This window comes from Quercus robur, chromosome 4 (genome assembly GCF_932294415.1).
Source record: "Quercus robur chromosome 4, dhQueRobu3.1, whole genome shotgun sequence".
Taxonomy (NCBI): domain Eukaryota; kingdom Viridiplantae; phylum Streptophyta; class Magnoliopsida; order Fagales; family Fagaceae; genus Quercus; species Quercus robur.
This window is the reverse complement of record NC_065537.1, coordinates 83,358,585-83,380,726: the sequence shown is the minus strand read 5'-3', so window position 1 is coordinate 83,380,726 and position 22,142 is coordinate 83,358,585. Positions and strand designations below refer to the sequence as shown.

Below are 22,142 nucleotides of genomic sequence, written 5' to 3'. Positions count from 1 at the left end.
GCGAGGGTATTGTTGGTAGTGATGACAGATGATTACTCTATTGGATTGGTCTATTAGTCATACAAACCTAACTACTTGCTTACGTTCTTCTTCTCAGTGCTTGGATTTCTTTATATATAACTAAATTTTGTTAAAAATTCTTAGTTAAATATGCTTAAATCTGCTTAACTCCAGTACCCAGCACTTTAAGCACCCATTTTCCTCAAACATTATTTTAGCTAGCTAGCTTGATGAATTAAATATTGACATTTTATTAGCTATATAGTAGTAAATCTCTGTTTCTATGCTCCTAGTTTTTGACTTTATTCATGATGGTGCCACAACTGTTAAATAACATGCTTATTTATAAATAAAGCATGTGCACTTGTTTATGTTTTTTTTTTTTTCTTCTCCTTTCTACTTTTTCTAGGCATTATCTTCTGGATTTAATGAGAGTAACTCCTCACGATGCAAACTATACTGGACCTGGATCCAGATTCTGTATCTTGAGACCAGAACTAATTACTGCCTTTTGCCAGGTAAGTAATGACATTCTGATATTAACTACACTTTGGAACTTGTTTTATATGTTCCATTTTTAATATAAACGTTTGCTTTATGGGAGAAGGCCCAAGCTGCAGAAAGATCAAAATTTAAGTCTGAAGGAGATGCTCATGTGACCACTGATTCTTCAACAGGTGAGAAGAGTGGCAAATGCAACTGCAGCTTTTTATCGGTTTTGCCCCTTTACCAAGAATCTCGAAACCTAGAAACACAATGATCAAGCCTATCAAAAACAAGGCCTATCACAAAGTACCTTCAAACTTGTCTCCATAAATCGAAAATGGACCCCTAAAATCAAATTGAGGGCCTAAAGCCTAACTTGACTATCCCAAGGCACCTATTCCCAAGGGACATCAAACAAGCAAACAAGTGATCCAAAGGACCATAACACAACCAAAGCATTTTAATACACTATTGCAAGAGATTAAACCAAACCATTACTAAGTAAAACACATGTAGAAGAAAATGTAAGAATTTACAAGCCAACCCACTCAACAAGGGTTTCAAGTAAATTCACAAAATCCCAACATACTTGTCATACTTTCAGATTCACTATACAGCAGGTCAGCCCTTTTGTAAAAACCGTTTGGTCTATGAAAAGTTATCCGATCAACTTGAAATTAAATAGAGATAAGCTCTTATATGTGTAGTATGTACCACCAAAAATTCAGCTCAAAAAGATTTTTCTATAATTTATTAAAAATCATGTAATGCAGCTTACTCAAATCTGTCAGGGACATATTTACAATTCCAAAATAAAATTACTATAATCTTAATAACATGCCAAAAACTTTCAGACTTGATTAACCTCAAAGCTACATGTTTTAGCACATGATAAAAACTATGAATGCAACCAATAACCTCATACAATAATCATCACAACAAGAATCAAGAAATTCAATCTCATAACTCATATAGGCAATATATCAAACACTTGGCATGCACAAGCACATTCTCAAACCACTATAGCAAGTAATAGTTAACATTTCATCAACTTCATGACAAAAATCATTACAACAACTCAACTCAAAACAGAAAAATCATCATAAAACACATAAAAGTCAGCCCCTCCTTCTTCCAATAAACCAAGTGCCCAAAACCTCCATGGTTGAATACCCTAATACCAACTATCACATACCCACATCCCAAAAGTCGTAGTTAACCCTACCAAAGTGTTATCCCCATCCATTGGATCAACCCCACATGAGCATTGAGCCATAAACGAAATAATCAAGGAAGTGGGTCAGTGGAAAACTTACCTTAAAATCATTGTTTGGGGCAGCCAAAACTCATGGAAGATCATGCTTGTTGGATTCAAGCTATTGAGGAGGTTATTTGAATTGGTGGTAAGGATATAGGGCCTTCAATGGATCAGCCATGGAGGACAGTGAGAACAAGAAGAGAGAAATTGCAAAAGAGAAGACAAGTGGGAGAGAGAGAGAGAACGTGTAGGCTTATGGGAGGGGGGCTTAATTACAAGTTTGCCCCAAAAAATTTCTTGTGTTTAATTACCACTCTACCCTTAAGGTTCCTCCCATATTTCATCTAGCCCCAAAAATCACTTGAGTATTCGTAAGTCCTCCATAAAATAATTAACCACACTGATTAAAAATAAAGTCCAATTTGGAAAAATTTTTTAAAAAATATTTGGGGTGTTACAAGCAAATTCCAAGGTTGAATTAAAGTATATATTTTTATATTTTGTCAAAATTAATTAACGGAAAAAAATCTGGTGGGTGCAGTAGTTGTGGGGGTACATTTTCATTTAAGGAATTGTGTATTTACTTGGATTTGGGCATGAAACTATAAATCACATGTTTATGTTACTATCATCATGTAAGACCAGTTCAATTTCTGTTTGGTATATATTATAATAAGAAATAGCTTTTGCCCTGAATTTCCTCTTAGTAATCTGCAATATGTGGTTCTTTCTGTTTCTGTTCACAGGATGTAACGAAAGGAGGGAGGGATGAGAATGTTAAGGATTGTGCTTCTTCCCAAGCTGAAACTGAACCACATGAGGACATTCTTTTCAACCCTAATGTCTTAACTGAACCTATTAATATTGTTTGTCAAGATTATTGGATTCTAAATTTGCTAATTTTCAGCCAGGAGAAAAAAAAAATGAAAAGAAATATCTGATAATTTTTTAGCTACAGGTGGCTGATGGGACAAAACATTTACCTCATTTGTGGGATCTTTGTTCTAATGAGATTAGTATTTACTATGAAATAGTTTCAAAGAAATCACTGGATAGGTCTTTGGCCTTTTGTTGAGTCTAGGTCTCCTCAAATAATACAAAAGAACAATCACTAGTCATCGCTACGAAACATTTTACAGTAACGTATTACATATGAAATAGGAAAACACCAATACTATGGACTAGTCATCACTACGAAACATTTTCTTTGAAAGCACTATTCATGAAACCAAAGTTTTCAGCCTCTTCTTGAGTGTGCATCTTCTCAAATAATCCAAAACTCCAAACCATTGACTACATGAAAGTCTTTGGCACCTTCTTGAGTTTATTTATTCTCAAATAATGCAAAGCTCATAACACCAATACTATGACCTAGTCATTACTACAAAACATTTTCCACGAAAGCACAATTGAAACCAAAGTTTTTGTCCTCTTCTTGAGATGGGATCTTCGCAAATAATGCAAAACTCATAATATCATGAACTAGTGTTCACTATGAAACCCTTTCCAACAAGGCACTAAACTCTAAACACAAGTTGGGAAAGCACAGTTGATTCCAAGTCTTTGTTCTTTTCTTGTGTCCAGGTCTTCACAAATAATGCAAAACACATAATACAAATAGTATGACTTAAGTTCCAAGCTACCTCATTCCAAAATGTGACTTAAGTTCAATATGCAAATTTTCATTCAAACCACAGCAACAGTCACATTCGTGGCACTAATTCAAACCATTAGCAAAAGTCACATTCACATTCACAGTAATAAATTTGGAATAATCCTGTTTAGCAAATATGAAGAGGTTTCATTATTTAAAAAACAATTTTTTTAGAGATTCCTTGTAGGAAGAAACTAAAGCCACATTTGCTAGTAATTTTAAAAGCTAAAAATCTAGAGTTATTTTCCTTTTGAAATTGATGCACAATGTGTGACCTCTATCTATAGGAAAATTATCTTATAAGATTGTCTCATAGTGGTTATTTTCTTTTTGAGAGAGATGCACAATGTAATGATCTCTATCTATAGGAAAATTTTCTTATAAGATTATCTCATGGTGCATCCCTCTTATAGCATGTGAGTCTTCAAGTACGTGGGGACCATCAACCATGAGAGGAATGATCCATGAGATTGTTTTATAAGGTAATTTTTTTCTTCATTGACAAGGAATTTTTTTTCACCTTTTATTTTATTTTGGTTGAAAAAAAAGATAAATAATAAAAACTCTCAAGGGGTGGGTGGAAAGATATGATTGGATGTGAAGTATTCAAATATCGTGTTCTAAGTTATCTCAAATAATGAAAAGTTCATAATACTTGTGATATAGATTAGTATTCACCATGAAACAGTTTCCAAGAAGTTTAGGATTTCAAATGAGTTGGGTTTTTATTATTCCCATCATTTTAGAGGCCTTCTTGAAGTTAGGGAATTCAATTTTTTATTTTAATTATAAAAACTAATTATTAATTTAAAATTTTTGCCGCCCTAGGCAATGGCTTAAGTGGCCTTGCCCAAGGGACAGCCCGGCTCATTGTGCCAATATTTTTTATTTTTTCACGTTGGAACTACATCTTTATATCTTTCATAATATTCATAGCATTTGCACCTCTTTGGTGAAAGCACATATCCTTTGTCTTTTTTTCATTTCTCAAAGAAAATGAATAATTTTTTCCCATGTTTTATTTTAGTTGGAAAACAATTTCCATGGGAGTGGGTGTAAGGATAAAATGTACGTCAAAGTCTTCAACTCTCGTGATCTGGGTGTAAAGTTCATAATACTAGTGATATAGACTAGCATTTACTATAAAACACTTTCCAAGAAAGCACTGGATATGAATTCATAAAAGGTAGTTGAGCTGATGAGGCCTAAGTTCTCAGCATTTATTTGAGTCCAAGTCTTCAAAAAGAGGGAAAAGTCAAGGGATGGCCTAACAATTGCCCCAAAAGTCTTTGGCCTTAATTTTCTTGAGTTTGGGTATTCTCAATTAATGCAAAGCTGTTAGTATCAATAGACTAGTCCTAACGAAACATTTTCCAAGATATTACTAGATACGAAATTAGGATTAGCAACATTCAAACCAAAGACTTTGGCCTCTTCTTGAGTGTTGATCTTCTTGAGTAGGACGAAAGAAAACAAATCACCGTGTGTATGGAGAAATTCAAGAAAAGAAAAATTAGATTAGTTGGGACATTTTTGTTTTTAGGTGGTGGGTGGTGTTAGTTTTGTTCAATTAGATTTTAATGGGTCCTTTGGTTGCTGGGAGAAACAGAGAATAGCTCTCTTACAACTCAAAGCTTCCTTGATCAACTACTGACAAATATAATTTTACATCTTGGGACTCAAGCAAAAACATTATGAAATGATATTGAAATCAACAAAAATTCTAATCTCTTGCATACCTTTGTATTATTAGTGGATGTAGCTTTCCTACTTGTTGAATGGATTAGACAAAAACTAAGATGGAGAGCAAAACATGAATGAATTGGATAAAAGCGAAAACAAACAAACAAACAAATAAATAAATAAGTGTGTTATTTTTCTTCTATTTTCTTTTATTTTTGTTCCTCACAGATTTAGGAATTAGGTAAATCCCTATAAAAGAGTGCAAAAATATAATGAGATCAACCAAAAATGAGGAGAGTTTTTTATTAAAAAAGAAATTCAAATATCATTTAATATCATATTTAAATTTTATATTGTAACTTTATTTTTTAATTTCATTTTTCTTGCTTTTTTATATACAAAATTACTAACTATGTTTCTAAGTCTAAGTTTTTCTAACATCTATTTTTCAAATTTGAGCCGATTTTGTAGTATCATATGGAAGCATTTCAATGTTTGATATATAAATCATGTTAATTTCCCTCTAAAATGAGGTGAGTTTATTTCCTTTTCTTATGTAAAAAAACATGCTTTTAATGTGGTATTATATTTTTGCATATGCCTTTTAAGGGTTTTCTTTTAATGTGGTATTATCTTTTAAATCAGTGTTTCCTTTTTCTAAGTTTGATAGGAAATTTTTTTTTTTTTTTTTCAAGTATACAGCTTCAGATTTCACTGTTCACTCTTTGATATGCTAATCAAACCGTTCTTCCTTTCTGCAGTCATTCTCCAAAAAAATCCCAATAGAAGCAGAACAAGTTAGAATTATTATCAAATCATTAATATTTTTACCAAAGGTTAATATGTTCTCTATTCCATTAAGAGAATACCTATATGTGCATTAGCTTTTGGCTTAGTCTACATGAATTCCTTACATGCTAAGATTGTATATGACAAAGCTCCAATAGATGATATAGTATTGATCTATGATGGAGTTTGTTTTGTGTTGCCGTTTTAGATGTGCATTATGGGATAATAACTGAGAAGGGTGAGGGTTTCGGTTAAAACTCAAGAAATAACTTGCATCATGAAAATGGAAATTCTCACAACGTACTTCCCTCATCATTAGTGATAACTGCTAACTAGGCATTAAATCATTTAAATTGCTTCTTCAAGATTGTATTTTACTTGCTATGGTAACTTAAATATTTGATCTCAAGAAGTTTATAAAAGGAAACCTATATAGATCAGTAAGCATGTGACGAAATTTGCTATGAGCATTGTGACACTTTCACTATTTCAGTACAAATGGACATATGATCATATGATCATGAGAGTTACAAACTAAACTAAGAAAAATAAATTATGTGACATGGTGCGTTCCTCTGATAACATGTGAGTCTTATAGGTGGGGGCTATCAAATATGAGAGGGAATATCATGGTGCGTTCCATTTTTTTCCCTAAATAAAATTGAATTATTATTATTATTTTATTTTATTTTAGGAAACAAATACTAAAAACAACTTTCATAGTGGTGGGTAAAAAGATATGGTAGACATGATCACACTAAGTCTTCAACTGTCATGGTCTAGGTTATCTCAAATAATATAAAGTTTATAATATTAGTGATATAACTAGATTAGTATTTACTATGAAATAGTTTCAAAGAAATCACTGGATAGGTCTTTGGCCTTTTGTTGAGTCTAGGTCTCCTCAAATAATACAAAAGAACGATCACTAGTCATCGCTACGAAACATTTTACAGTAACGTATTACATATGAAATAGGAAAACACCAATACTATGGACTAGTCATCACTACGAAACATTTTCTTTGAAAGCACTATTCATGAAACCAAAGTTTTCAGCCTCTTCTTGAGTGTGCATCTTCTCAAATAATCCAAAACTCCAAACCATTGACTACATGAAAGTCTTTGGCACCTTCTTGAGTTTATTTATTCTCAAATAATGCAAAGCTCATAACACCAATACTATGACCTAGTCATTACTACGAAACATTTTCCACGAAAGCACAATTGAAACCAAAGTTTTTGGCCTCTTCTTGAGAGGGGATCTTCGCAAATAATGCAAAACTCATAATATCATGAACTAGTGTTCACTATGAAACCCTTTCCAACAAGGCACTAAACTCTAAACACAAGTTGGGAAAGCACAGTTGATTCCAAGTCTTTGTTCTTTTCTTGTGTCCAGGTCTTCACAAATAATGCAAAACACATAATACAAATAGTATGACTTAAGTTCCAAGCTACCTCATTCCAAAATGTGACTTAAGTTCAATAGGCAAATTTTCATTCAAACCAACAGCAACAGTCACATTCGTGGCACTAATTCAAACCATTAGCAAAAGTCACATTCACATTCACAGTAATAAATTTGGAATAATCATGTTTAGCAAATATGAAGAGGTTTCATTATTTAAAAAACAATTTTTTTAGAGATTCCTTGTAGGAAGAAACTAAAGCCACATTTACTAGTAATTTTAAAAGCTAAAAATCTAGGGTTATTTTCCTTTTGAAATTGATGCACAATGTGTGACCTCTATCTATAGGAAAATTATCTTATAAGATTGTCTCATGGTGGTTATTTTCATTTTGAGAGAGATGCACAATGTAATGATCTCTATCTATAGGAAAATTTTCTTATAAGATTATCTCATGGTGCATCCCTCTTATAGCATGTGAGTCTTCAAGTATGTGGGGACCATCAACCATGAGAGGAATGACCCATGAGATTGTTTTATAAGGTAATTTTTTTCTTCATTGACAAGGAATTTTTTTTCACCTTTTATTTTATTTTGGTTGAAAAAAAAGATAAAAAATAAAAACTCTCAAGGGGTGGGTGGAAAGATATGATTGGATGTGAAGTATTCAACTATCGCGTTCTAAGTTATCTCAAATAATGAAAAGTTCATAATACTTGTGATATAGATTAGTATTCACCATGAAACAGTTTCCAAGAAGTTTAGGATTTCAAATGAGTTGGGTTTTTATTATTCCCATCATTTTAGAGGCCTTCTTGAAGTTAGGGAATTCAATTTTTTATTTTAATTATAAAAAATAATTATTAATTTAAAATTTTTGCCGCCCTAAGCAATGGTTTACGTGGCCTTGCCCAAGGGCCAACATGGCCCATTGTGCCAATATATATATATATATATTTTTTTTCACATGGGAGATACATCCTTATTTCTTTTTACAATATCCATAGCATTTTCACCTCTTTGGTGAAAAGCACATATCTTGTCTTTTTTTCTTTTCTAAATGAAAATGAGTAATTTTTCATTTATTTTAGTTGAAAAACAATTTCCATGGTGGTGGGTGTAAGGATACAATGTACGTCAAAATCTTCAACTCTTGTGGGCTAGTCAATCATCACTACAGAACATTTTCTGCTAAAGCAATATTGAAACCAAAGCTTCCAGCCTCTTTTGAGTGTGCAACTTCTAGAGTTTAGGTATTCTCAAATAAATGCAAAGCTCATAATACCAATGCTATGGACTAGTCATCACTATGAAACATTTCCCGTGAAAGCACTATTGAAATTGAAGTTTTCAGTCTCTTCTTGAGTTTGCATCTTCTCAAATAATGCAAAATTCATAAATATCATTATCATGATTGAGTGTTCACTATGAAATCCTTTAGGAGAAGGCACTAATAATGGTATGTTTGGTTTAGATGATTTTAGAGAAGATGAAAAAAAAAGAAAGGAAAACATAGAAGAGAAAATGGTTGGGAGGGAAGGGGGGACATAAAACCAGTGGGGTCTATGTGTCTTCTCTTTAGACCTATCAAAACTCAATATCCTCAAATTGGAGAGAAAATAAAGAGAGAGGAATTGTTACAGTCAAATGACTGAACTACCTTCTCCTCTTTATACTTTTTTTTTTTTTTTTTTCCAAATCATGAAGACAAAGTTTTAAATTCAATTTTTAACTCTGTGAATACGTGCTTCTTCTGTTTTGCTTTTTTTTTTTTTTTTTTTTTAAGTTTATTTGGACGTGAATATTTTATATAAATATATATATATATATATATATATATATATTTTTTTTTTTGGGCATGATTGGTTTGTTTTTAATTAATTTAGGTGATTGTCTTTTTTGTCCATAATTTTTGATTAGTTTGTCATTTTTTTTTTTAATTGGGAAAGTAAAACTGATGCCAAGTCTTTAATCTTTTGTTGACTTTAGGCCTTCTCAAATAATACACTCATAAATAATATCTCATGAACTATGAAACCCTTTCTGAGAAGGCGCTACATGCAAGTTGGGAAAGTACGATTGATGCCAAGTCTTTAATCTTTTGTTAAGTTTAGGTCTTCTCAAACAATGTAAAACACATCATACAAATAGTATGAACTAGTCATCACTAGGAAACATTTTCCAAGAATATATACGAATCCAGAAGGCACAGTTAGCGCCTAATTCTCTGGCCTCTTCTTGATTTCAAGTATTCTCAAATAATGCAATACTTGGCAAAAATCGGATTTAATTGGGAGTAAAAACAGATTGACCCATGATTTTTTATTTTTTAATTTTTTTTTTGAGAATTGACCCATGATTGACCTATTTTTTAAAACGTCTTTTTAGTAAACAAATAAAATCATATTTGTTTACAATTTTATACTTTCATTGTTTGGTTTAGTTTTAGGAGCACATTGTGCATAAAAAAAGGGGGAAGTTAACAAATATAAAAAAATAAAAATAAAAAGTCTGCCTTGCCATTATTTAAAAACCACTTAAGCTATCCAAGTAACCAATCACTACCATACTACGGCACTAGAATTGCATTACCAACAAAGCCTAAGCTGCTACAACTATAACTATCTAAAGATAAAGTTCAAAATTGAAAAGAAAAAAAATGGTTATTTAATTTTAGCATTGGGAAAAAATTAAAAATTCATACTCCATACTCATCTTGTCTTTTGCCTAAGAATGTGAAAATTTTGTTGTGCACAAAAAAATGTTTATACGGATTAGAAAGTAATTTAATTTATATAATAGTCATAGTTATAAAATGTTAAATCTTTGTTATTGATTTACTTTCATGGTATACTTAAGTTATGTTAAAATTTTGCATTGTAGATGAAGTGACTAACAAAACTACTCGACAACTTGAGTTGTAATTTGCAAGTATAAAGACTTTCAGTGCTAGATTTGCTACTAACGTTGAGTAGATTGAATACAATTCATATTAAATATTTACTTATTCTAATTTACCTAATAAGTTATGTTTTATTTTTAATTTAATTATCTCTCAAGGTAATTAATAATATAACTTTATTTTATTTTGCATGCAACTAGAATAGGTGCATCTAGGAAGGTTGATAAGTGATAACTTGAAATGGTCCATGACATCAGTTTATAATATTGCATGTGTGTTATTTTATGGTTATGATATCATTAGTGAAATTTGAATTTGAATTTGAATTGTATAAATTTTAAATATATACCTTTAAAGTGGTTTATTTGAATTGTTATGGTGCTTTGAACCCAAGTGTTGGAATTTGTTAAAGAATTGTGCATTTTTCCATTCCAAGTTTGTCGGTTAAAAGATTAGTCTTTTACTTTTTTGGGTAATTATTTGTTGGATGACTTATCAAGTGTCAAATATATATATATATATATATATATATATATATATATTAATCATGTCAAAAAATAGGGGTTGGCTCAATCCGACCCACCAGGACCGGATATAGGTTAATAATCACTAAACAAGTAAACATTATCTAGGAAGAAAGTCTTTGGTTTCTTGTTGGGTTTTGGTCTTCTAGTCTTCTTGTTTAGTGCCTGCCAACTGTAAGCGAAAGAAAAAAACACGCTTCGCATTTATTGTAATGATGATGTGGACTGTTTGGTAACAGTATATATGTGGGATGCCGGTGCCTATTTCATCTCAAGTTCAGTTGGAATCATAAGTGAGAGAGTTGGACAAAAACTTTGTCAGTCTTACTGTCATAGAAAATCAGAAAAAGAAAAAGTAATGGAGTTGGGACGTTTTTGGTGGTGGGTAGTGTTAATTTTGGTTCAATTAGGTATGAATGGGTGCTTTGGTTGCTGGGAGCAAGAGAGAGCAGCTCTCTTGCAACTCAAAGCTTCCATGAACTTCACAGCTGATATAGATTATTTGCGAACTTGGAATTCATCAACCAACAAAAATAGTGATTGCTGTGATTGGGATGGAGTCAAGTGCAACAACACTACAGGGCATATAATCCAACTTGATCTTAATGATAGGATCGGTTGGAGTAGGGAAGATTGGTGTTTAAATGCCTCTTTGTTTCTTCCCTTTGAAGAGCTCCAGTACCTCTATTTGTCTGGCGATCAGATTAGTAGATGGGTCCCAAATGAAGGTATGTTCATATCTTAAGAAAAGTTAATTGCTATTGTTTGTCGAAATTATGTTTTACTTCTACCATATATTTTTCTTTTTGAATTTTCAAAAAACGAGAAATTAGTTGTAGCTTAGGATTCACTTTATGCTATAAATAGGTTGTGGGAATATATAGTTGTGGACATGGAAACTGAAGCTTCTACTAAATTGTAGGTTTTGAAAGATTCTCAGCGTTGCGCAAGCTGGAGATGCTTTACTTGGCTATTAACAATTTCAACAACAACATCCTGTCATCGCTCAGTGGAATTTCTTCGCTGAAGATACTAGATTTGAGTGATAATAAATTGAATGGATCATTCCACATCCCAGGTAAGTCTCAGGCTAAAATTCACATCAAGTCGCAAAGAGACTGGAAGAGTGCCTCACGCTTGAGGGTGTAAACTTTTGCTTCTTTTTTGTATTTTGAGAATTTCTGCTCTTAGTTATTGAGATTTATGCAACTAAAATCTCACTTTTTTTTTCTTGGCTCTTTTAAATTAAATTATCGAAGAGAATCATTATGATTTCAGTTTTAGTTTAAGCAATTGGAATAAATTATGAGAAGTACAAATATTTCTAAATTAATAAAATCGTGAACAAATTTAAAGCCTTATCAATTTGTGGATTTGAAATAATTTGGGTGAAATGTGATTTCAAATTAATTACACAAGTGTTAATCCACTTATGCTAGAGAAAAACTCTCAAAAATCAAATTCATCTTGTGTCGTTATAGTTTATGTCGAACAACAATTAAAAAAAAAATCAATTATTATTTTAGATCATCAATAATTTTAAATAATAAAAAAACAAATAATTTTAAATTATCAAATGCAAATGTAACTTTAAAATAATCTAGTCAAAATCAATTGATGAATATTATGATTTATATATATATATATATGTGGAATTCAAACTTCAAAGCATTTAGCAACTTGGAGGAGCTCTACTTGGGTGGCAATGAGATCGATGACTTCGTGACAACAACAACAACAAAAGGTAACGATTGTTTTTAAAAATATATGTTCATGAATTCAAATCAATTCCTTCTTTTATATGGTATGTCAAATTATCTATTTTACTTTGCCTATAGGTTCAAACAACTTACCTAAGCTGCAAGTCCTAGATTTGGGTTGGAACAAAGTTAATGCACGAATTTTCAAGTCATTGAGCACCTTCACATCATTGAAGATCTTAAGAATGAGAGGAAACAATTTGGAAGGATCGTTTACAACTGAAGGTAAATTGTACCATGGACATTTTACGGTGGTGTTGTTTTGCATTTTTCTTTTTCGTCATTACTGACATAATCTCAGAAAAGCAGAAGCTATAATAAAACATTTTTTTATTATTAAATATTGTTCATTTTTTCTGAAACAAAATATATTGAAAATAAATGAAACTGAGCTTTTTCTTTTTTCTTTTTTTTTTCTTTTTTTTTTTTTTTGGTTATAGGGAAGTCAAATACAGAGAGCTAACTCACACTTTTTTTTTCCCCCTTACCATCATGCTTTATTTTGGTCGAACTTGTTTTCCAATTCCTTTAATATTCTCAATAACTATTTGCATTCCCGCCAATAAAAAGCTTCTAATTCAATCATTATTTGCACATATTTAAAGACCATTCTCATTTGTTAATGCTAGTTTACAATTGTAATAGGGGAACACACCCTATAACATGGTCATGGTGCAACCTCCTCACAGGCGTAATAGACCCCACTTGGTACCTAGTGTTACTTCATATTCATAGGATTTGTTTAATGAAATAGTATTTGTGTAAGGATATATCTTTTCCCAACTTATTGGAAAACATTTCGGTTAGAAAGTACTCGAATCATCACAAAGAGGAAAGGCAATCTTTGTGACATCTTTAGATTCGATCGAAGAGGACCCTAGCGAGAAAGAGGAGAAATTTCGAGCGGCATATACTACATCGATCCCACTGTTGGATACGTTTCAAGGAAGTCTGTCGGTATTTGAAGCCAAGTCGCTATAGGTAGAGATCCAACCGTTATCGCCGATTCAAGTTCCTCAACTACCCGTTCAAGCCTAATCACAAGTCCAATGAGATCGCGAGGCCCACAACTCTTCCAATACTTTGTTGATTGAGTCTGTGAAGAAAGAAGAAGGAAACCAACCCAAAAGGCAAAATGACACCATTTTTGGTGGTCTTGATCCAATCATAAAATCTAACCCGGTTCATGACACCAATTCGATCCAAGTTCCTTAACTTGGTTCTTCAATTAAGGTCACAATCAAAATTAAACTCACAGCATACAAACAAATTATATAGCAAACCCAAACCCCAAGCTCAATTTAAAGCTCTGTTGAAAAATTGATTTAGGCCAAATCATTAAGCCCAACCCTACACAAAAACACAACCCATATGGTAGAACTATTCTACAACTCGATTCACAGCCTAGTGTGGGAACTAAACAGCAAACCGGTTTGGTTCGCCTAACCAGATTCCTAGAATCATACAAAAAGTTTCGTATTGTAAGAGTGTATTAGAAATGTTCATGAATTGTACAATACATAGATGCATATCAATTGAATGATATCATATCATATGTATCGGGAGATACACGAAAACTTGGTTTAAAATGGATTCTTTTACTAAAATTTGGGTTTTAACTTGAGCCCAAATGCTTTTCTACTTGTTTTTAGATATAAAAATTGGGCCACTACTACTTAAGCTCAAAACAAAGACCTAGCATGAGCTCCCCCCCCCCCCCCCCCCCCTTCTCTTTTCGTAAAAATTTTAGACTACACATTTGCGCACATTTAGATTTTCTTTTCCTTGGCTCTCCAACTCCAACTGAAGCCCCTTTGTCTTAAAAAAAAAAAGTACGCAAATATATAAAATTTTACAATTTCCTTCTTCTAACAAAATAAAAAGGCAAAAAGAGATCAATGAAAGATAATGTGAGAACTAAGAATATTGAGATAAAAGTAATAAAATGAGAGAGAGTTTGAAATGATTATAGAAAAGGGAGAAAGTGAGAAAGAGAGAGTGGCAGAGAACAACGAATAATAATTGCTACAACTACAATATGAGTTGTCGAGGAGAGCCGAGCTGCTAATGCCACTAAAGAGAAAACACGATCATAGTATCTCTATGGGTACCATTTTTTAGGAAATATGAAATTAAGGATAATTTTTATGGAATGTGTTGAATGAGTTACGAATTTGAATAATTAATTATTTTTATTTTTTGTTTTTTAATAGGCTTTTTGCTAAATATTTTGTTTATTTTTTGTTGTTTGGGCTATTTTTGCTATTATTTGGGGTTTTTTTCTTTCTTTCTTTCTTTCTTTAAGTGGTTATGAATTATGATTGTGGGGTCAAGATTATTTTTGTTGAACACAAATTCTTGGAATTAACAAGTCAAGGTGTACAATATATATTTTTTAGGAGAGACAAAACATATTAATTTAAAAATAATTATGTATATAAATTTTTTTTTCCAAGTATAAATTTTATTTGTTGCAAGTTAGGATGTCCACATCTCCTGAGATTGGCAAATTTATGTTTTTACCCTCACTATTCAAGTGCAATCTCCATTTTACCCTCCAAACCCACCGTTGCCACTCCTTTCCTCTATTATTATATGGTCGAATGAACAATAAGTAGCTTAGAGCAAACCAATTTTATGAATATTGTTTTGGTGCTCATTTCGGTTTGTCAATTGAAATGAAATGTTTTGGTATCAATCTATTTCGGTTTACCGTTTTGAGATTACTATACCCGTAAAAATTAATAATATATGCCTACTCTTTTACCTTAAAAGTAAAATAATAATAATAATATGTAGTGAAGTCAGAAGTGGATTAAAAACATTAAGGGAAAATTTTTAACTTCTTACTTTATGGAATTCTGGTAAATAAAGGAGAGTCTAGGATTTTTTTTTTTTTTAATTGGTGGGAAGTGTCCTAGAAGTTTCCTTACTCCCTCTAGGCTCTACTACTCAACAAGTGCTTTACCATTCTTCACTTCATCTCCCTAGTTTCTTCCTCATCAGATCTCCTTTCTCCGTCTCTTCACAATCAAATTTCATCCTCCACCAAGGAAGCATTGGCAGGAGCTCAAGAAACACAAGGTCAAGAATACACATACTTAAAGGCAAGGTAACTACTCTAACAAATGCAAGCAATACATGTGGCTCCAATCTCTAGGAAAGCAAATGCTAATGGCGGAGAAGGGCAGTGGCTCAAAGATCAAGCTAAAGGAGAAAATGAGAAATAGTATGGTTCCGAGTTTCAGCGAGAAAACAACATATTTTAGCTTCAAGAAGGGAAATAAAATCCAAAACTCATACCGGGCGAAATTCATATTTCGACCGAAATTATCTGAAACGGACCAAAACGCAAGGAGCACCCCAAAATTGACCGAAATTCTATTTGAGCTGGTAATTGTAGCATCAAAAAAAAAAAAAAAAAAAAAGATTTAGATGTTATAGAAAAAGGGGGAAAAAAAGGTTTAACAGCATTGCTTTTAAAATAAGACTGAGATCTTCAAAAAAAAGCATCATCACTAGTTGAAATAAATTAATTTCACAATTTGAATTAAATTCTAAAATATGAAAGTATATAGACTGCCACATTACATGGTAGTCTATACTCTATACACTATTATTAGATAAAATAAAATTACTTTCTTTCAAAGAATCTTAGTTATGAAAGTGGTCTTGGCTACTTTAACACTTCTGTGTGGTATCTTAATAATTTTCAGCAATTAGTACTAATTTATGCTCTACCATATCAATTAGTACTAATTTAAGCTTTTTACTTTTGTTTTAGAGTTGAGCAAACTAAACAACCTTGAACAGTTGATGTTGGATGAATCGTCATTTGATATAAGTCTTCTTCGTAAAATTGGAGTTTTGACTTCTCTTAATGCATTGGCAATGAGCTCTTGTGGACTGAATGGCACCCTACCTGATCGAGGTAGGTTTTTTTTTTTTTTTTTTTTTTTTACACAATGATATTGCTGCGAATAATTACAATAGTAGAACCTAATAACTAATTATCATATTATACAGGCTGGTGTGAACTTAAGAAGCTCCAAGAGTTATACCTCAGCAACAATAATTTTGAAGGGAGACTACCTTCATGTATGGCAAACTTGACATCACTCCGGATATTGGATATCTTTAACAATCACTTCAATGGGAACATTGTCCAGTCTCCACTGTCAAGTTTGACATCACTTGAGTACCTTTCTTTCTCTGATAACAACTTCTCAATCTCATCCACATTTTCCTTCCTTTTCAACCTCTCAAATCTTAAGATCCTATTAAGTGATAACAATATATTAGCTTTGGAACCTAACTCTCTTACTTTGATTCCAACCTTCCAATTAGAGGTTCTCAGTTTGTCAAATTGCTCAATTAACATTCACAATAGGACACCTCCCAGATTTCTTCATTACCAATATGATTTGCGAATAATTAAACTCTCTCACAATAAGTTGGTTGGGCAGTTCCCTTACTGGTTGTTAGAGAACAATACAAGATTGGAGATCTTTATTGTAAATAATAACTCTTTCACGGGGCCTTTTATGGTGCCATATGATATTCGTCCCAACATGTTGAGCATAGATATTTCTGATAATTACTTACATGGTCCAATTCCCACAAACCTCGGTTTAATTTTTCCAAATTTAGAATCTTTAAAAATGTCTAGAAATGAATTTGAAGGCAGTATTCCCTCTTCTTTTGGGAATATGGCTTTCTTAAACAATCTAGACTTGTCTGAGAATCATTTCTCAGGAACCATACCAATGCATTTCATAATGGGTTGCTACCATTTAGAATTTCTCCTATTATCAAACAATAGCTTCAGTGGCCAAATATTTCCTGCCAATTCTAATTGGACTAATCTAAAAAGTTTACATTTGGACAACAATCACTTCTCAGGCACGCTTCCAACATGGATAGGGAACGTGACATATATAGAAGATATTGTTATGGCCAAAAATCATTTTGAAGGTCCTATTCCAATTGAGTTATGCAAACTCGTTTATCTTAGATTTCTTGACCTTTCTGACAACAATCTTTTTGGCTCTGTTCCATCTTGCTTCAATTCCTCAAGAATCCTTTTTTTTCAATTAAATAAAAATTGTTTGAGCGGTCCAATTCCAAGTTCTTTCCAAAACAACTCCAATCTACTTACACTGAATCTTCAAGATAACCATCTAACTGGAAACATTCCCAATTGGATTGGCAGCCTCTCATCATTGAGAATTCTCCTCTTGAAAGCTAATCATTTAAGAGGTCAAATTCCAATTCAAGTATGCCTTTTGCAGAATTTGAACATTTTGGATCTTTCCTACAATAAATTTTCAGGTCTAATTCCTCATTGCTTGAGTAACATTACTTTTAATGCATCTGCCCATCATTCTTCTTTAAGGGGTATATATTCAGGGAGGGTCGCCTATACATTGGGTTTGTCATCATATTTGAACACAAAGTCTATAATTGTCGAACATCTGCTTGATGGTATAAATATGTTTGACGGAGTTGTGAAAGATGAAGAAGAAGCAGAGTTCACAACAAAAACTAGAACTTACTCCTACAAGGGTGACATCCTCGAGTACATGTTTGGAATTGACCTCTCATGCAACAACCTAGCAGGTAAAATCCCACTGGAACTCGGTAGGATGAGCAACATTCGTGCATTGAACTTGTCACACAACAATCTATTCGGACCAATCCCAGTAACATTCTCAAATCTAAAGCAAATAGAAAGTCTGGATCTTTCCTACAACAATTTGAACGGCAAAATTCCACCTCAGTTGACCGAAATGACCTCTCTAGCAGTCTTTAGTGTGGCACACAACAACTTATTAGGCACAACACCAGACAGAAAAAATCAATTCATTACTTTTGATGAAAGCAGTTATGAGGGGAACCCTCTCCTGTGTGGACCTCCATTACGGAATAGTTGCACCAAAATGAGACCACCATCTACAATGCCAGTGGATAATGAAGGGGAAGAAGGTGATATTTTCATGGACATGGGTGTCTTCTACATAAGCTTTGTGGTGGCTTACATAACAGTCCTGTTGGGAATTGTTGCAGTTCTTTACATAAATCCATACTGGCGTAGGGCGTGGTTTAACCTCATTGAAGTGTGTATTGACACTTGCTACTGTTTTGCTGTGGTTCATTACCATAAGTTGTTTGATTTCAGGCTTGCATAGCCTTGAATTGCCACTATTTTGTTGTGGTTTATTACCGTAAATCGTTTAATTTCAGACTTGCATAGCCTTGCATTTTAATGATTACATGTTCTTCTTGTTGGATTTTGAATCTAAAGATTGAATTTTAATACTACGTTGACCGTATTTGCTGTGTAATTTTAAAGGACTAGGATTGTATTTTTGCATTGTTGCTTTAATTGAATGCGTGAGTTATGCAAAGACAGAGAAATACAGCTACCCCCAAGGGGCTAGGAGTCTAGCCATGAAGTGCCATGTAACGGTAAGAAAATCTTAAATCTCGCAAATTATTTTGAAATATTGTCTAACTCTTTTTCTACTCACCATGAACTCTGCCAAATCACATAAAACATGCTCATGGATAACAATGTTCAAAACCAAAATATGGGGACATCCAATCCCATGCACAAGCACCTGTCTGATCTGACAGCTCCAAAGAAAACCAATTAAATCATGTTTAACTTTCTAAATGCTTCAGTAAATATTGAACCATCTATATATTCAAAAGATTTATTCCAAGTGACATCAAAGTATCCATGTACGTGACATTATTCATAACATAATACAAAAATGACAGATAAACTGACTTGTCGTTCTCAATTGTGAAAAATATTAAAGAACAATAAATAATATGTACAATAACAACTTAGATACTCTAGATGCAAGTGATCAAATGATGTTGCCTCATATAAAACTACTATTGTGATTTGTAAGAAAAAAATTACACACCCCTAACAACCTTCTCCCCCCGCACCCCCCCAAAAAAAAAAAACAAAAAAAAAGGACAAAAACGACCCAGTCACTCCTACAGAACTTACAGAGTGGGTGGGTTTTTCAACAATTGATGCTTTTTGTTCAGTTGCCTTTATCCTTTTTTGCTAAGAATTAGCAAACAAATGACACCAATTGGTCTACATTTTACCCTGATGCTCCAGCAGTAGCACGCTTATCATATTCCCCTTGCTCTTCTTTGGCAAACTCTTCAATCAATTCACGTTGCCTTGGGGTTAAATTCCTGCACAAATCAAGCATTTTAATCTACTATAAAAATGAGAGGCTACAAACACATTCCCATATGATGCTATAGATTACAGTAATATGACACTTTTTTTCCCATATATAGTCAACACACTGGATTGAACTGAATAAAAATACATTATGGAGGGTGAAAAATCCTGCAACAACAATGGCTAAGAACAAGGAAACCTACGATGGAATGCTGACATTGAAGTGCACATATTGATCACCAAATGAGTAAGAGTTCCTTGTCTTGATCCCTGCATAAAAACAACGAATTCAGAGGGAAAACACACAATTTCAATATAAAAATAAAAAATAAAAAAATGTTTTTACGCTCAAGATTTAGAATCTTAACAGACAAATAAAATTAATGATATTACATTTAATAAGTTGCTTAACTAGGGTAAAATCATCAAATCCAACACTGAAATGATGATCATCAACAAATTGCATATTTTGTGTGACTCATGTGGACTCTTAACGTTAGCCATAGAGGATACTCTTCTGTCAAATTTTCATGTTGATTCCTTACTTTAAAATAAATAAATAAAAGAATAAATCATGGCAGTAAGAAAAAACCACGTTGACACAAGCTGAGGAAGTTGCTTCAATTAAAATTCTAGAGGTTTATTGATACAAGGAACAAAGTGGCTAAAATGTAAAAGGACCAATTATGTCACTCTATTCTCGATAGAGAGCAAGATGCAAGTGGCACGCCAAAATAGAATCATTTATCACACACAAATTTTTATAAGTGAATATAATGAAATATGGCATGTCTAGCTCACCAACCTTTCTTCTTCAAAACTACCTTTTGACTGGGCTGGGTGCCAGAGCGAACCTAAATATTAGAAATTAGTTAGATCATGATACTATAGAGAACTAGAAAAAGAAATAAACTCTACAAGAAGCCAGTAATCTTAGGCTAAAAGCCAACCCCCCAACATGGAGGGATAGAGAGATGCTATTTGGCTTTGGTTTTTTCCTGTCCCAACAAAGGGACAAATGAAAGAACCTCAACAAACAAACCAGGTCTCATTATTAATTGATCCAGTTACCGTCCCATGTGGGGATCAAGTCCAATAATCAAGTCGCATGAGTTGCATGAGTAAATTCCAAATGAACTGACAGAATCTCAACAAAGAAAACAGTCATAAATGAAATTTTCCCATTGCACAAGTACTAATCATATATAAACAATAAAAAAACCTTGAGGACTACATCTCCTGTGAGAGTTGGGACTTGGATTGTTCCCCCCAAAATTGCCTGCAATCCAATAAACCCAAAAAAAAATTTAAACAACTAGATCAAAAATAAAATTTTTTTTTTTTTTTTTTTTTGGTAAGTAATAAAGATTCTATTAACGGAAAAAATGTAATGCAATTATTTTTATCATTCCTCTAATGGCTTTTAGCAACCTAATAATTATAGAAACAAATCAAAAAGTACCTAAAATTTTCTGTTGCCAGAAAATTCCTGAAATGTATCTTTAAGAACATCTATCTTTAGCTTTATATTCTATCTTTTTGAAACCATAATCAACCTACAGACCCTAAAACCTTCTTCCTTAATTGCTAACAGGCTGACTGAGGAGGTGTTAAGAAGCAGCATAACAGGTGACTTCCTGGAATTCGTATACAAAACTCAAAAACTCATTGGAAAATCTTCTATAAAGATAATTTTTCACATTTTCAAGTGTTAGTTCTTATTATTTTTATCACCATACTCTAAGTCCATTTCCAATCTTCGTCCTGGTATACATAGTGAGAAGAAGTAAATTGTGGGTACTCTTCTTTCATCCATTAAATATATACTATTTGAGATGTTTCTATCCACAGGACAGAAAATAGGCTAACCTCCAAAAATGTTGATTCAATCAACCACAAATATATGTTAAGAATATATATGCATCCCCAAGTCAATTTCCCATGTGTCTGACATTTAAGTTTAACCTCTATTCACTTTGTAATTGTAGATTACTAAGTTGCCCATTAGTCCAATATCTAATAAGTGAAAGTTATACTTATACATTAATGTTGAAAAATGACAAGCTTCGTAAACAATGGTTGTAGAACTTCTTTGACAACCATTTAAGCCAATTTTGATTATGTAGCTGCATTTTGTTAGAATTTAGACGTGTCAATTTGAACAATTTGCCATTTTGGTATTTATCAAACTATTTTTACTAGATTATTTTGTAGGTTAAACTATTTGGCCTACGTGGCATTTTGAACTATTTAAAATGGAGCTTATGGTTATTTTGAATTATGAGAATTACTGTCCATATATATAAGCAAGATGATTGGTAGAGATCATGAAAATTGAACAACTATTTTTTAATGTATTTATTGTCAAAATTTTAGTATGAAAACCAAATTCATTCTTGGTTTTTAATTTATATTGATTACATTATTTGGTTTAAATAATACACATGTTTTAAATTATACAA

General features: G+C 32.5%; 1 protein-coding gene and 1 long non-coding RNA gene across 3 annotated transcripts in view; one reads left to right on the top strand and one right to left on the bottom strand.

Annotated features, from left to right (window-relative positions):
- Window positions 1-314: 314 nt before the first annotated feature.
- On the bottom strand, window positions 315-1,984 carry LOC126724033 (uncharacterized). Its single transcript, XR_007654575.1, has 2 exons — window positions 1,803-1,984; window positions 315-745 (listed from the first exon to the last, which is right to left on the bottom strand). It is a non-coding gene; the product is annotated as an uncharacterized LOC126724033 (long non-coding RNA).
- Window positions 1,985-10,972: 8,988 nt separating this feature from the next.
- Window positions 10,973-22,142, top strand: part of LOC126724015 (receptor-like protein 15) — an 81,486-nt gene continuing 70,316 nt past the window's right edge. Inside the window, exon 1 of one of the 2 annotated variants that reach the window (XM_050428063.1) lies at window positions 10,973-11,435. In XM_050428063.1, coding sequence (XP_050284020.1) covers window positions 11,066-11,435 — 370 coding nt within the window. In that variant the 5' untranslated portion in view covers window positions 10,973-11,065. Of the gene's footprint in view, window positions 11,436-11,641; window positions 11,786-22,142 lie in introns of those variants that run through there. The other variant, XM_050428065.1, reaches the window with a different exon arrangement.